Source organism: Bacillus rossius, chromosome 1, assembly GCF_032445375.1.
Source record: "Bacillus rossius redtenbacheri isolate Brsri chromosome 1, Brsri_v3, whole genome shotgun sequence".
Classification (NCBI taxonomy): Eukaryota; Metazoa; Arthropoda; class Insecta; order Phasmatodea; family Bacillidae; genus Bacillus; species Bacillus rossius.
The window spans coordinates 64,717,451-64,731,039 of NC_086330.1; the positions used below are offsets into that span (position 1 = coordinate 64,717,451).

At 35.3% G+C, this 13,589-nt stretch overlaps 1 protein-coding gene across 4 annotated transcripts in view; it reads right to left on the reverse strand.

The window, feature by feature from the left end:
• Window positions 1–13,589, reverse strand: part of LOC134536927 (limbic system-associated membrane protein-like) — a 1,114,650-nt gene that overhangs the window by 57,825 nt on the left and 1,043,236 nt on the right. For 2 of the 4 annotated variants that reach the window (XM_063377026.1, XM_063377033.1), the window contains exons 1-2: window positions 9,224–10,840; window positions 6,629–6,985 (exon numbers count right to left, since the gene is read on the reverse strand). In XM_063377026.1, the coding sequence (XP_063233096.1) occupies window positions 6,629–6,985; window positions 9,224–9,350 (484 nt within the window). In that variant the 5' untranslated portion in view covers window positions 9,351–10,840. Of the gene's footprint in view, window positions 1–6,628; window positions 6,986–9,223; window positions 10,841–13,589 lie in introns of those variants that run through there. The other 2 variants (XM_063377051.1, XM_063377042.1) reach the window with 1 other exon arrangement.

The following is a 13,589-nucleotide window of genomic DNA, read 5'->3' on the forward strand; positions in this document are numbered from 1 at the left end:
TTCTTCAAATGTAATTTTTTTTTTTTAAAGGCTCCAAACAATTTTGATATATATATATACCCGTTATACAGCCACCGTTAATTTTGCTATCTAATTGGAAAACAGAATAACTTCAACTTTAGAGCAAACACACGTTTCATATACCTACCAAGAGCTTAATGTATTGGCAAGCTTGTTTACCATAAACGCTGTTAAAATATCAAAAGCCTTCGCCAACAGAGTTCGTGCGTCGTTACGGATTTTAAAACTCACGTCACTTTGGTTGTGATTAATGTTTAATACAAGTGCATTTAAATGTATGCTTTGCCAAACACTAATTTGCATTTTAAATTTTTAACAATACACGTATCTGTTGGTGCGACCGTTCGTAGTAGGAAATAGGTTATACGAATGCAATATATTTCTTATTGGACTATGGCTTGGTGGCTTACTCAGTTGTGGCTTACCAATCGTCAGGAATCAATCATGTATGGACATTTCAGCCTCTCGATGCCTAAGATAGGGACCTCGGCGGTCATTTTTGACGAAGCCACATACGCCATCTTGGAAACCACAGTTTTTGAAACCTTTAATTATAAAGCAACAAGTTGGTAAAAAATTCTAAAACTCTTTATAAAATTCACGTATTAAAATAATTATTGAGTCGATTGATTCCAATCGTTGGTTCATTCCTTGCTTAATGCAAAAATTGTAATTTCAAGTAAAAAAATTATTTAATAAAATATAGTAAAAATCCTAAAAAAAAAACTGCTTAAATTCCTCATCCACTAGCCGTCAGTAAGCTACCAATGTCGTCTTAGCCTCCATATTGAAAATCCATAATTAAAATCAGATTTTATCGAGAAAATTAATAAACATATTTAATAAATACAATTTTATCTAAAAAAAGGTACTTACGCCATGGAGTCCTAGTTTGGAATCCTACGGGATCATTCCATTAAAAATGGCAACGGATCCTTCTTACACAGAGGCCACTGGCAGACTTAACTCTCACCCTAATGCTAAGGCAGATATTACGCCAGCCAGTATGATCTCAAGGCAGTCATCGTGGGTCCGCCATCTTTTTGACGTCTGGTGGAGGTCACTGATTAGACATGCCCTACCACCAACTGGATGTGCCTGACCAACAACAGTTTAATCCTAACACATTCTGTAGTGACTGGTTAATCGACTGTCATGTGGATATGCCCTGAAAACGCATGTCAAGGCATGTAAAGGACATGCTTCTCCTTTAAAGAAGAATGTAGATATCTAGAAACGCTAGTAATTTTTTTTGTACTTATAGAATTTCCGTATTTTTTTTTGTAATTCTATTTTTTTCTGGAACATATATATATTTTTTTGTAATTTAAATCAATTTTTTTTTTAAATTGCATCAAGCAAGGATCGAACCAAGGACGGATATCAATCGAATCAATCTTTTTGAAGAAGTTATTTTTAACTTATTTTTTGAATTTTTACCGAGTTTCTAGCTTACATTTTTTAGAATATAGTGAAGATGGTAGCCAAGACGGCTGGAAAGATGGCGGACCCCATGGTAATAAATTCTACTGCACTCTTTCGGGGAAAAATAAACTAATATAGTGGCAGTACCCTCTAGCAGACAAAAATGAGATAATGACCTCCACCACACGTCAACAAGATGGCTGACCCAAGATGCCTGGCAGGACGTCATACTAGCCGGCGTAATATCTGCCTTTGCATTAGTGGTGAGAGGTCAGTCTGCCAGTGGTTTCTGTGGAGGAAGGATCCGTCACCATTTTAAATCGAATGACCTCGTCGGATTCGAACCGAGCACTCTGCGGTGTAAGTACAATCTTAAATTAAAATATTTTATTATATACATTTTTTTATTAATTTTCTCGATAAAATCGGGTAATAATTAGGAATTTTCAAGATGGCGGCCAAGATGGCATTGGTAGTTATTAAGAAGATTTTAGAATTTTATCCAAAATTTTTTTAAATAATATTTTTTTTGCGCTAAATTACAATTTTTGCTTCGAGCTAGGTGCGAACTGAATAATTAAATTAATCGAATCAATAATTATTTTAATAAGCGAATATTTTGATTACTTTTAGAATTTTTTTACTAACTTATAAACTTATAATTGAAGATATTCAAAACATTTAAATCAAGATAGTGGATGGTAAAAAATGACCACCGAGATCCTGATTATAGACATCGAGAGGCGACAACATCCGAACATGACCGATTCCTGACGCTTGGTAAGCCACATCTTAGTAAGCCACCAAGCCATATTTCCTTAATAAATATATTGCACTCGTATGCCTTATTTCCTACTACTTCCGTTGCGTTGTTAACTAAACCCACATGGCCAAAGGCGTATCCAGATAAAACATAGTGGGATAAGGGCCATTTTTCTGAGTCCCACAGAAGGAAGGATGCTATAGCCGGAATTCAACCTCTTATGGGCAAGGAGTGTCCAACGGGCCATACAATAATAAACATTAACAAAAGGAAAAACCTCAATTGAAATTTTTTGAATGTTGATAAGTTAAACTTTTTTCTAAATGTAGGTCTTTGTTTTCCACTGCGGTAAGTAATGCTTGCCCTGTTTATATGCCCATGCACATAATTTTTTTTTATATGAGCTGAATTTAACAGGTATGTTGGTATTAGTCAATCACGCTTTTGTGTGCGAAAGACAAGACTCTATCTACATCATATATTTAGACCATGGACCTGCATTTCTTGTCGATAATAAAAGGATCAGAGGAAGGACAATACTCAGTTAACAATTGTACAAGTTACTTGGCTTCAGAACCTTATTTAGAGTAATGCTTCTATTAAAAGTTTTATAGCAATGCTGCTTTCTGATTTCTGGCATTGATTAAATGTCCTTGAAAAGTGTCACAACAATGGACGTCGAAACATAAAACACATTATAATTTTACTAGCTTGCCAATAACCCAGGAGACATAAGTTTCTGATTTACATAATAAACCATAATACATAGCAGTTTTATTATCTTTAGGAACAGTTTTGTGGTAGAAAAAGTATAATAAATGTCACCGTATAAACACTCTAAATATACAAAGTAGGAAGAATTAGACACACAAGAATTGGGTTAGAGTTTTATCACGAAAATATAAATGTAAACATAATACATATACATCAAACATATGGTCTTATGTGCTTTCATTTAAGTTAGAGGTGAACTATTTCTTTATTGCAAATAAATTTTTTTAAAATGAAAATATCATATGGAACACATTCAACTAAACCAAGTTCTACAATCTTCGCAGAATTTATCACTTTCGTTAAGTGATTGAATGAAAATGATATACTTACTTCACTTTTATTTTTCATCTATATTCCTGACGTCATAGTGCCCTCTACTCCTCGAAATAATTAAAAAGAAATATTTCTACGACACCGACAAATTTCGTAATGATTGTAGTAAAATGTTCAAAAAAACAGAATCCTTATGGTGGTAAACACCTAGATTAATATTTAAAGCGCTGTGAATTCCCAGTAGTTCGCTGTTGCCTTCAAAATTTTGGTCAAAAAACATATATCCAGCTGAAAACGTTGTAAAAGGAATTAATCAACGACTATATATCTGGAAACTAAATCCGATCACTATCTAGTTTTTTTGCTAGTTCAATGGACGTCATATGTAATCTAAAAGCAACGAATTCACATTATTTAAATATAATTAACAGTACATGGACTAGTAACCCAATGGCAGGAAAACTTGTACAGCCATTAATTCTCACAAACTAGGGGCTTAATATGATTAAATCCCTTTGTAGCTAATTTTAAAACAAGCTTTACTGGTAATTCACAGATTTATCACTATTTTAGTGGCATATAATGATGAATGCTTCCATTAGAGCGGAATGGTGTTAAAAGAAGGAAATAAATTAAGTTTCCTTTATGTGAGAGATTATTTCAATGGCTTTCAGTTTTACTGTAATACATGCATCAAAATTATTGTTTCTGCTAACCCTGGCTGCTTAGGTTCCAGATACTTTATTACACTCTCGTAATTATGAAGGAAAATTGTTATACTAACTCTTTCAGTGATTTTTCATATTCCTGAAATAATAGGTGAGTTTGAAATTATTTTAAAAATTCTGGCATTCAAAAATATTCATTATTAATAAAATGCTTAAAACCTTGCTTATAAATTAAAATTCATGCTGTTTTTGAGTTAAAGTCTTTTATTTAATTTCTCTAGATTTCAGACATCCAAGAGACATAAAGAAATCTTATTTGCAGAAAGTATTAAAATGCAAAATATTAGGTCTGCTAAGTTATCTTGTTTTAACACTTCGGAATGTCTGTATCAAAAGTGGCGTCAGAGGAAATTGATCTTGCCTAAAAGAAGTTTTATTTTTTATTTTTCATCACATATGCCTTATCCTGTGTAAAAATTAAAATTCTGGTTATTAATTTACAAAAAAAAAAAGTGATGTTTTTTGCGGTAATGTGTTCAAAATGTGATAAATAAATTTAATGTAGAAAATAAAACGGTTTAACATATGAAGTTTCAAACAAAATTTAAATGAAACGAACTTAATGTAATTGGGAAACATACATAATAATACTAACTGAATAAGCAATTATTTCTAAATAATATTTCACGCAAAAAAATTTTCATTTTTTTTCCGACTAATATCAAATTACAATAAAAGAAAATCGCAGGACTTCGCGGCCCTTGTCGGAAGTTTCTTGGCTTATGGGTTGTAGCCGTGTCCATGGCGAATATATCACCGACGATTCGGTAGACGTTGCAACGTCGACTCCCACGTCAATGATATAATCACTTTGGACGCGGCTCAAACCATAAGTCAAGAAACATTACAATTGAATGCATTAGTTATCATTTTTATCAGCTATATTTTGAGAATTTTGGCAAACCTTATCATATGTGTTGTACGAAGGAACAAAATTCAGTTTATTAGCACTCTCAGCCAACTATTTAAGATTCATAAATGTCCACCAAGGAGTAATGAATGTATTACGGAAATATAAACTTTTATTTAGTACATGTCTGTAATTAAGATTTATTTTCGAAGCCTTATAACTTGAATTTTTCAAAAGTTATCACACAAAAACTTTATTTGAAAGTGAAAGACAAATTATAAGCACCTGAAGGGTGATACCGTATCGCACATGAAGCTTCACAACAGGCTTAAATGTAATGTATGTTAACCAGAGTATATAAAAAAAATAAGTATTTTTTTAGAATTTTAATCATTGGAAATAAATGTCGAAAGAAGTGAAAATATTTTCATTTAAATACAAATATTATTATTTATATAAAACGCTGGAGACATAATATTTCTCTTGAAGAATATGAAACTCAATTAAAATTACTTATATAGAATTTATTTATTATTTGAATTTACGGAATATTCAGACTTATGTTTAAAACCTAATCATAATAATTTTATAAATTAATATAATGATAAACCTAAATGTATGACAATATTGCAGGACGTTAGACGCAATAAACTAAATAAACTGAGGCGTAGAAGAAAGCTTATTTAAGTATGAATGTAACATAGAATCCTAGTATTCTAGGATTAAAAATACTGTTTTGTCTAATGTTAATCCGGACCAAATAACTAAATTAAATTGTGCAAATGAAATCCATAAAAAGTAAAAATTGAGAAAATATTTAGGAATTGAAACATATATGTTAATGATATTGTAAATAAAATACATGTTTAAAAATATTTCTTAACTTTTATTTAAGTTACTCTAGACTGATTCAGCAAGAAAGAATTCAAGCTCTATTAATTTAGAAATCTGTCCCTTCTGAGCTTTTAAGCGAGAAGGAATATAATTCAATTCCGTTTTTTTTAAACGAATTTATTTCCATGGTAGCTGTCCAAAAATAAATTGTCCCAGCAGAAAAAAAATCAAACGAGGAGGAAAACGCATATCTGAAAAAAAAATTACCAAACTTTTTGACTTGTTCACCAGAGAAGCTACAATTAAAAAACAGTTTGTCCTGCCGCAGCAGAAAAAATGCGGTTAATTTAAAGTAGAGTTGTACGTCACAATTGTACGCACAGATACTTCAGTTAACCGGGAATTCAAAGATTATAATGAGCTGCGAACCAACTGGCCGCTGACTCAATGCTCACGGATATGTCACACGAGATTCTCGCCACGTGAGCGTGATGTGCGCGTGAACTCTCACGTGTCCTGAGTCAGAAGGAACCAACACAAAAAAAAATTCCTTGGTGCTCGTGAATTTTAAGAAACTCTGGGTTTAATTTACAAAAGACATATTGCCTATTTAATTTTTTTTTGAAATATACCTATGTGAAATGATTAATGCACAAGGTGAAATCGTGAGACTATATTTTTGACATGTTGTTTGAACATTAAGATGTTTCATTTCTGCGATGTAATAAAAAAGTTGTGCAATACGAGGAAAATAGAACACAGTGTTTTAATATATATATTTATGGGATGATAGTAAAATTAAACTTATAACTATTATAGTGAATCTCACGCGCAAGATTTTTTTTTATTTCCATTTAACCAGGCGCGCATCGTGAAAACCCACTCTCATGACGCGCCTAAAGAAGTACATACAAGCGGTGGGAAAATGGAGGGAGGTGGGGGGAGCCGAGCGCAACTCACCGACCACGCTGAGCCGGAACGCCTGGCTGATCTTGGGCTCGGTGCTGACCTGGCACTCGTACACGCCCGAGTCGCGCACCTGCGGCGAGCTGACCTTGAGGGTCCACTCGTCGGTGCCGTCCGAGTGCAGCGACTGGAAGCGCTGGTCGTTGGTGTACGTGAGGATGCCGACGGTGAGGATGTGCAGGTCCCGCTTGCGGATCCACGACACCGCGCGGTCGCCCAGGTTGCGCACGCGGCAGTGCAGGTAGGCGCTCTGCCCCACCGTCGTGGTGGTCTCGCGCCGCGTCGAGTTGTCGAAGTAGGGCTGCGAGAAGGGCTGCTCCCAGTAGGGCGTGTGGTGGTCGATCACCGCGCCTGCCCGACACAACATGGCACGTCATACACTCCTTTCCACAGCCAGGTATCACCATCGACACAGGCATCAATACTGCATTTTCTTATTTTATTTCATGTCTCATACGTAGGGCCATGGAAATTTCGCGAAAAGATCCCGAGAGTAGCTTGGAAGTTTAAAACACTGTATCATCGCCTGTGTTTCGTGATTGGGTGAGTTACTTTGAGATGCATGTCGATTGTTACAACAACCAATCACACTAATTCAGCGCGGAAGCAAACTCGTCCTTAGTGGCTCGTGCAAACAAGGCAACGACTGACTTCTCTCGCAGACGGCCGCCAATCGCGAGGAAGAAACCGCTGGTGTGGGTGTACCTTGTTGCAGTCTAGTAGGCGTTCAGATTTTTTTTCGCGAAAATTTCCTGCCCCTACTCATATGTTCCGTACAGTGACTTACATAATTATATTATGTATATTTTTTTCATTTGTTCATTATTTATTTTTCACCCCAAGAACAGGGGCATAGGATTTAATATTGTATTTGTAATTTTATTTGATTTCTTGTATGTTCTATAAAGTAAATTATTAAATTATTTTCTGCTAACCTTAGATTGCTAAGTAGGTTAATTATTTCCTGTGAAAACCGGTTTTTCCTAAATCCCTAAATTTTTTTTTTAAGTCTCTGCCATGAAATTTACAAAAGGATTTTTGTGAGGGAAAGAGGGGGCAGAAACCGTATAGATAAAATATACATTTGCTTGAACAAATACTTGATTGTTCTTAGCGGGACAAGCGTAGGCTTTTAGGCTACAGAGTTGATTGAAACAAATATTTTGAGATAAAAATAATTTTATATTTCCAACATAATGGTTTCAACTCCAATGCATATTTGGTTACGTGTTAAAAATTAAATTTGTTCCAATACAGGCAAACGGAAGTTTCACGTTGCAAAAAAATCTAGTTGTCAACTTTATTATCATTCTTGCGCTTTTTGGGGTGATAAATCCAAATCTTGAGTTATCCAACATAATATCCTGGTGCATTTTGGGATATTGGCAAAAAACAGTGAAATGATTGCAATTTTGTTTATCGCTTATAATTACAACAGTATATGTGGTAACGAAACACCCACTCTTACAGTTTTTAAAGAAGACTAAATGTGCCATATTTTGAAAAAAATTTAAACTCTGTACGTTCCATAGTTCTTGAGATACAGCACTTAAACATTGGTAATTTCTTCCATAATATGAAAGTTTTAGTTTGGATTAAATTGAGCCAAATACTAGGTAACTCAATGATTCTACGAGGATAATTGTCATGAATGAAGTTGTATAAATTATATTTAATTTTAATCCTAGCACAAAACGACGCATGTTAACCCAATAGTTGACTCATAATTTGCATAAATAAAAACATGAGGAAATTGTATTTTGGGATGATTTGATATAAACCCGTTCCATGACTTGAAAAATTCGCGTTTGTTTGACTAAATACACAATATTTGTATTTCATATGTAAGATTATAATTAAAGCAAAATTGTTAATGATTAATTACATAATTATGTACAAAAATGTGACCCGTCTTTATTACTCGCCAGAGATGTGTAACATTTAACCTTGGTTAACGAGCAATACAATAATAGTACAAAACTTGGACAGTAAATTTGATGTAAAATTCTTTAAAATAGTGCCAAACGAGATAAATAATTGCAAACTCTTTTTTTCAACCAAATGTCTGGACGTGAATCACTCATAGTTTCCACACACGCTAGGATTCGCTGCCGCAGCAGATACGTCAATTATTAAATTATTTGAATAGCAGACCGAAATGTTAAACTATATAATGGAATGGTTTAAAAACAAAACAAAAACTTGAAGAAATTCTAAACCCCGCTTTGTATCTGATTTTTGACAATGAATTTTATTAGAAAACTGTTCACCTTGTTAAAATTCATTAAACAGTAAATAATTTAAAGATTCCCCTTGTTTCTGTGAATTTTGGTTCGCACTATCCGCCACAGACGGCAGCTCCGTGATTACACATTTCCGTTCCATGCGACTTCCGTTCCATTCATGAAATTACTCCTACCCTTTCCCGTATACCGAGAAATACGATGTTACACATCAAAAACTTTGGTTAACAGGTCTTGTTCGGCTTCGCTTAGGTACATAAGGGCCTGCATTCCTAAAGCCCTAGGCCTCGGCTCTACCTCTGGCAAAAAAATTGGGTACATCTGGTATACAGTTAATTAAGTTTACCTTGAACAGGTGGCTTAAGTTTGTCATATAGATCTTCTTCCTCTTGGAGATCACAGCAATGTACATTGCTGCAGGATGCTTCACACGACTCACACATGTTAGAACAGTACAGCCCAGCTTCTTGCATCCGCACATTACCATTCCGCACCCATTATGCACTTGCATGCAACCAGTTGAAGGAGCTTGTCAGGTGAATGGGGCTAGTTGGAAGTAATGAGCTGTAGGCCGTTGCTTGTACGCCTCCGCCCAAACTTTTTCGGATCCCACCATGCAACTGGCTGGTCCCTCCAGAGCTGCACTTACACATAAACGTGCAGAAAATTTTGTGTGTGCTGCCGCTCTGATTGGGAGTAGAGTGGCAATATTTGAAGTGGATTTATAAGCTTCAGACTTATAGTATTTGTATCACAGCTCATAAAGAGGCACGTTCTTGTTTCCACAGTATATAAGGCAGATATAAATTTTTTGCCAGCTGTAAAGATGGCTTTGACATCACTGTCTTTGTAAATATTTTTAAAGGACAGTAACGGAAGGCTGAGGTCGGGGGTTTTGTCCAAAGTTTTTAAGGTTTTCGCCTTTTCTTGGTGAAACAAGGCGGATGCAGCATCACATCCGTTTACAATGTGAAAGAAAAAGATACGCTGAGATAGCAATTCATTCAATGCTGTGTTTGGATGAAAACATAGAAAGGCTCTCCCTCTGCCTGGTTTGTGGAAGTAGACGTTGGTTGAAGCTGATATGCCTATCAAAAGTAAAAGGAGATCTAAATCCCCCTCACAACTGTCGCTGTATTGTGATCAGATGACAATGAGGTGGTGGTGGTGACAATCAGTCTGTCAGCGTCCACCTCCGCTTGATATGACACAATTTGGACCTCATTTATTTCCACCCTCAAAGCGGAAATCACGTGACTTTTGTTGCAGTCATTTGCCAGGAAGTGTTCTTGAGTGACCTTTGGTGACATGTCTTCAGTGAAGTCCAATTCAACGGCATGCTTCTTCGCTGCCCTCCTACAGCGCTCCACATGTGTAGTGCTGGTGGATTATTGACAGTATCCGTCAAATAGAATGACAGACGCAGAGGTGTGGTAGTAAAATATGTAATTGATATAGCTTACATTTCACAGATTTTGGAGAAAACTAGATCAGTTGGCCCCACCACACGGTGCAGCAGGAAGCCTTTATCCAATACATGTATGGTTTTCCCGGCTACTATAGCGTCTGACACAGTGTTGAAACACTTGTACTAATATATATATATATAGTTACATTTCTGGAAAATTTAGGTGTTGCTCCAATCAAACCAACAATTTGCAGGCATCTTTGTTGTCTCTCTTAACTCTTGCCTCCCAGGCATCTACTCGATGTGTTCAGAAGATCAAAAATTCAAACCACAAGTCGTTTCAAATTCTTCATTAATTTTTGACATTTGACATGGATGTAAGGCCTGGTTGCTGCGCTGGCGCTTAATTCCTCCTCCAGTCGACAATCAACTGTCCTCTCCTCCCTCCCCGCCGGCGAGGACGACCACCTGGTATCGAAGCAAAAGAATGAATTGAAGGATCCTTTAGGGGTTTGACATATACATTTTTCCTTAGTTTGGACTACTTCTTATAGGTCTATAATAGTACCTCAAAATATTAATACCTTAAATCATTATTATAATATGTTATAATTTTATAATATAGTATATCATAATATAATTACATGTAATATTACTATAATAGACCTAGGAAACTGAGAAAAATGAAAATCTACCTTTTTAGAGACTTTTTAAGCCATAGAAATGGTTAAGATCAAATCATTCAAAATCATATTATTTCATGTTTTTGTTAATACTGAGTCAACCATCACTTTTTTCTTCAAACTTGGTGTAGCCAAAACTCAGAAGCCAAGCCAACACAAAAAAAAAGACGTGATAAAAATAATTCAATATAGAAGCCTATAATAAATAGAAATATATATGGACAAAGTCTTCAGCTAATTTTTTACATGGTTTGCCGTAGGGTGATAATAATTAAACTAATACGTACTTCTAGCTGTTAACTCGAGTAAAGTGAATGTAAACGTATATGAGAATTGCTTAGTCAAAAATGAATGATTTGTATTCTGGATTTACTATCATGGTATGGATAAATTAAACTAAATTTATCCAAATATTCCTAAAACATTGAACGTGTTTCGGGGAAAAATATATTTAATAGTAAAACGTAAGATTGGCCAAAATAATAAACAAGTTTAGAATCTATTCCCTCAGAAGTTAGACTTTTCGGCTTCTTCACTTCAATACACGCATAAACGCCCCTGGTCTATGTCATAATGATTGTTCATATATCTCGCGATATTGTATTTAATGGCTGTACGGGTCACTACATATAGCTTGACATAATATTTGAAGGTATAGTGCAGCTGGAGTTTATATCTAGTTGCCGAGTGCTGTAATGAAGTTATTTACATATTTTGCCGTTACAGGAAACATAGAACTCAACGGAACTGAAAAGAGAAGTATTTAAACGAATAAAAAGGGCGACATTCTGGAACTAGCAGACAGATTCCAGGAGGAATAGCGATTAGTTTCAGTTCCTCGAACTCTAGGCTTTTTGCGACGAGAAAAAATTATGCAATTAGGTGTATATATATATAAAAAATAACATTTTAAAATTAAGAGTTAGGTTTAAATAACATCATAATTATTGAAATGGAACTTATACACGTTATCAATAAATATTTTATGTATCAGTATAACTTAATTTTGATTTTAAAATATTAACATTTTAAATAATTTGAATTTTAAAAAGATATAATTCATTGTTTTGGTAACCGTCACTAAAAACATTACATTTCGACTCTCTTGAAAGGTAAAATATATAGAATCTCTAGCGCAAATATTTTCACTAAAATAATATTTAAATAAATAACCTTAAGATAAACGTTGATGTAAAACACGGCTTCCATTTTGTTGACAAAATCCGCCACTGCTGGAGTGTGCTAGGCGTTGTGCTTGGAGATCGTGCTATCTGAAGCGTCGCGCCCGTATTCACGTGTGTAGAGAAATAAGAAACCGACGTACCAGTTACCTACATAGCTTCGCTGACTTTTCTTTTCCATCACCAGTAATATAAAAAAAACTTGTGATTTAATAAAGAAAAATAATAGTATTTGTTCGCTGAGGCATGGTTGTCTGTATAATTCCGCGTGGCAGTTGTTTCCCTTGGTGGAAGTGTGTGTGCAGCCGGACGGTGGCGCGCCTGGCGGCTGGGTCGGCAACTACGCGCGGCTCGAGCTGGAAGCTGCAATTGGCGACTGTCAGCTGTTCGGCGTAGCGAGGCTCACTGTCGCGATCTCAGCGTCCCAGCAGCACCCGTGTTGTGAGAACCCAGTCAGAGCACGTAAGTGTTCCGAGCCCACTGCCGTCTTCTAGGTCTCTTCGACTTAAGCCTCTGCGCGAAACCTTAAGACCGAACAACCAAGAACACAACAAAAAAGATTCAAACTACTTGAAGAATTTGTTCGTAGGTCATACATTTAAATAAGTCACGCCTTACTTTGGAAATATGGCAGTGCTGCTTGTATTTTTCGCGTGGAAAATTGGCAAATCTTGTCTTACGTCAAAATATTACTATTACATCAACATAGAGATTCCTGACGCACATCACTGAATCATCGGCTAGCAGTAATTTACCATGGCTTACAAACATTTTCAGAGTAAAAATTTACCAATAAATAAAATAACACATTTGCTTCACTTTTCGCATTACGAACTTAGTCAAAGCGAATCTGGTGGCTGGTGAAGTCTGCTGTTCCAGTACAGACACTAAAATTTGGAGACTATAGCCAGATATATATATATATATATATATTTTGACACTGCTCTATTAAAGTATAACTTTTTTTTATATAAATCAAGTGCAATATGTATAAAAATCCGGTAGGTTCACACATTTTCGTTTAATGTGTAGTGTTGAAATGAGAACGAACAATAAAACACGTTATTTTACCTATCCTCCAGGTATTATGGACAAGGAATAAGGAGTTCTAACTGCGGAAGTATTCAATGGTTCCGTCGCGTAACATACCTACAATATGGAATGGTATCCTCTCGGCCTGGACTCAGATATGTGATTGTCATGAGTAGATTTAATCGCTGATGAGTTAGTAAGTTTCGTTGGTATTTCAGACAAAGTAAGAAGTTTATCAGCATTTTTTCCCAAATAAATTTGAAAATCGTTATGATCATAGAGAGAAGCATAATGTGTCTCTTGGCATAAACCTAAAGACTTGTAGTGGTCTTGTGTTATTACTTGTATTACTGTACGGCGATATAACAGTTATTCCTATGATTTTTTTCATTTCCATACCTAGTTGCC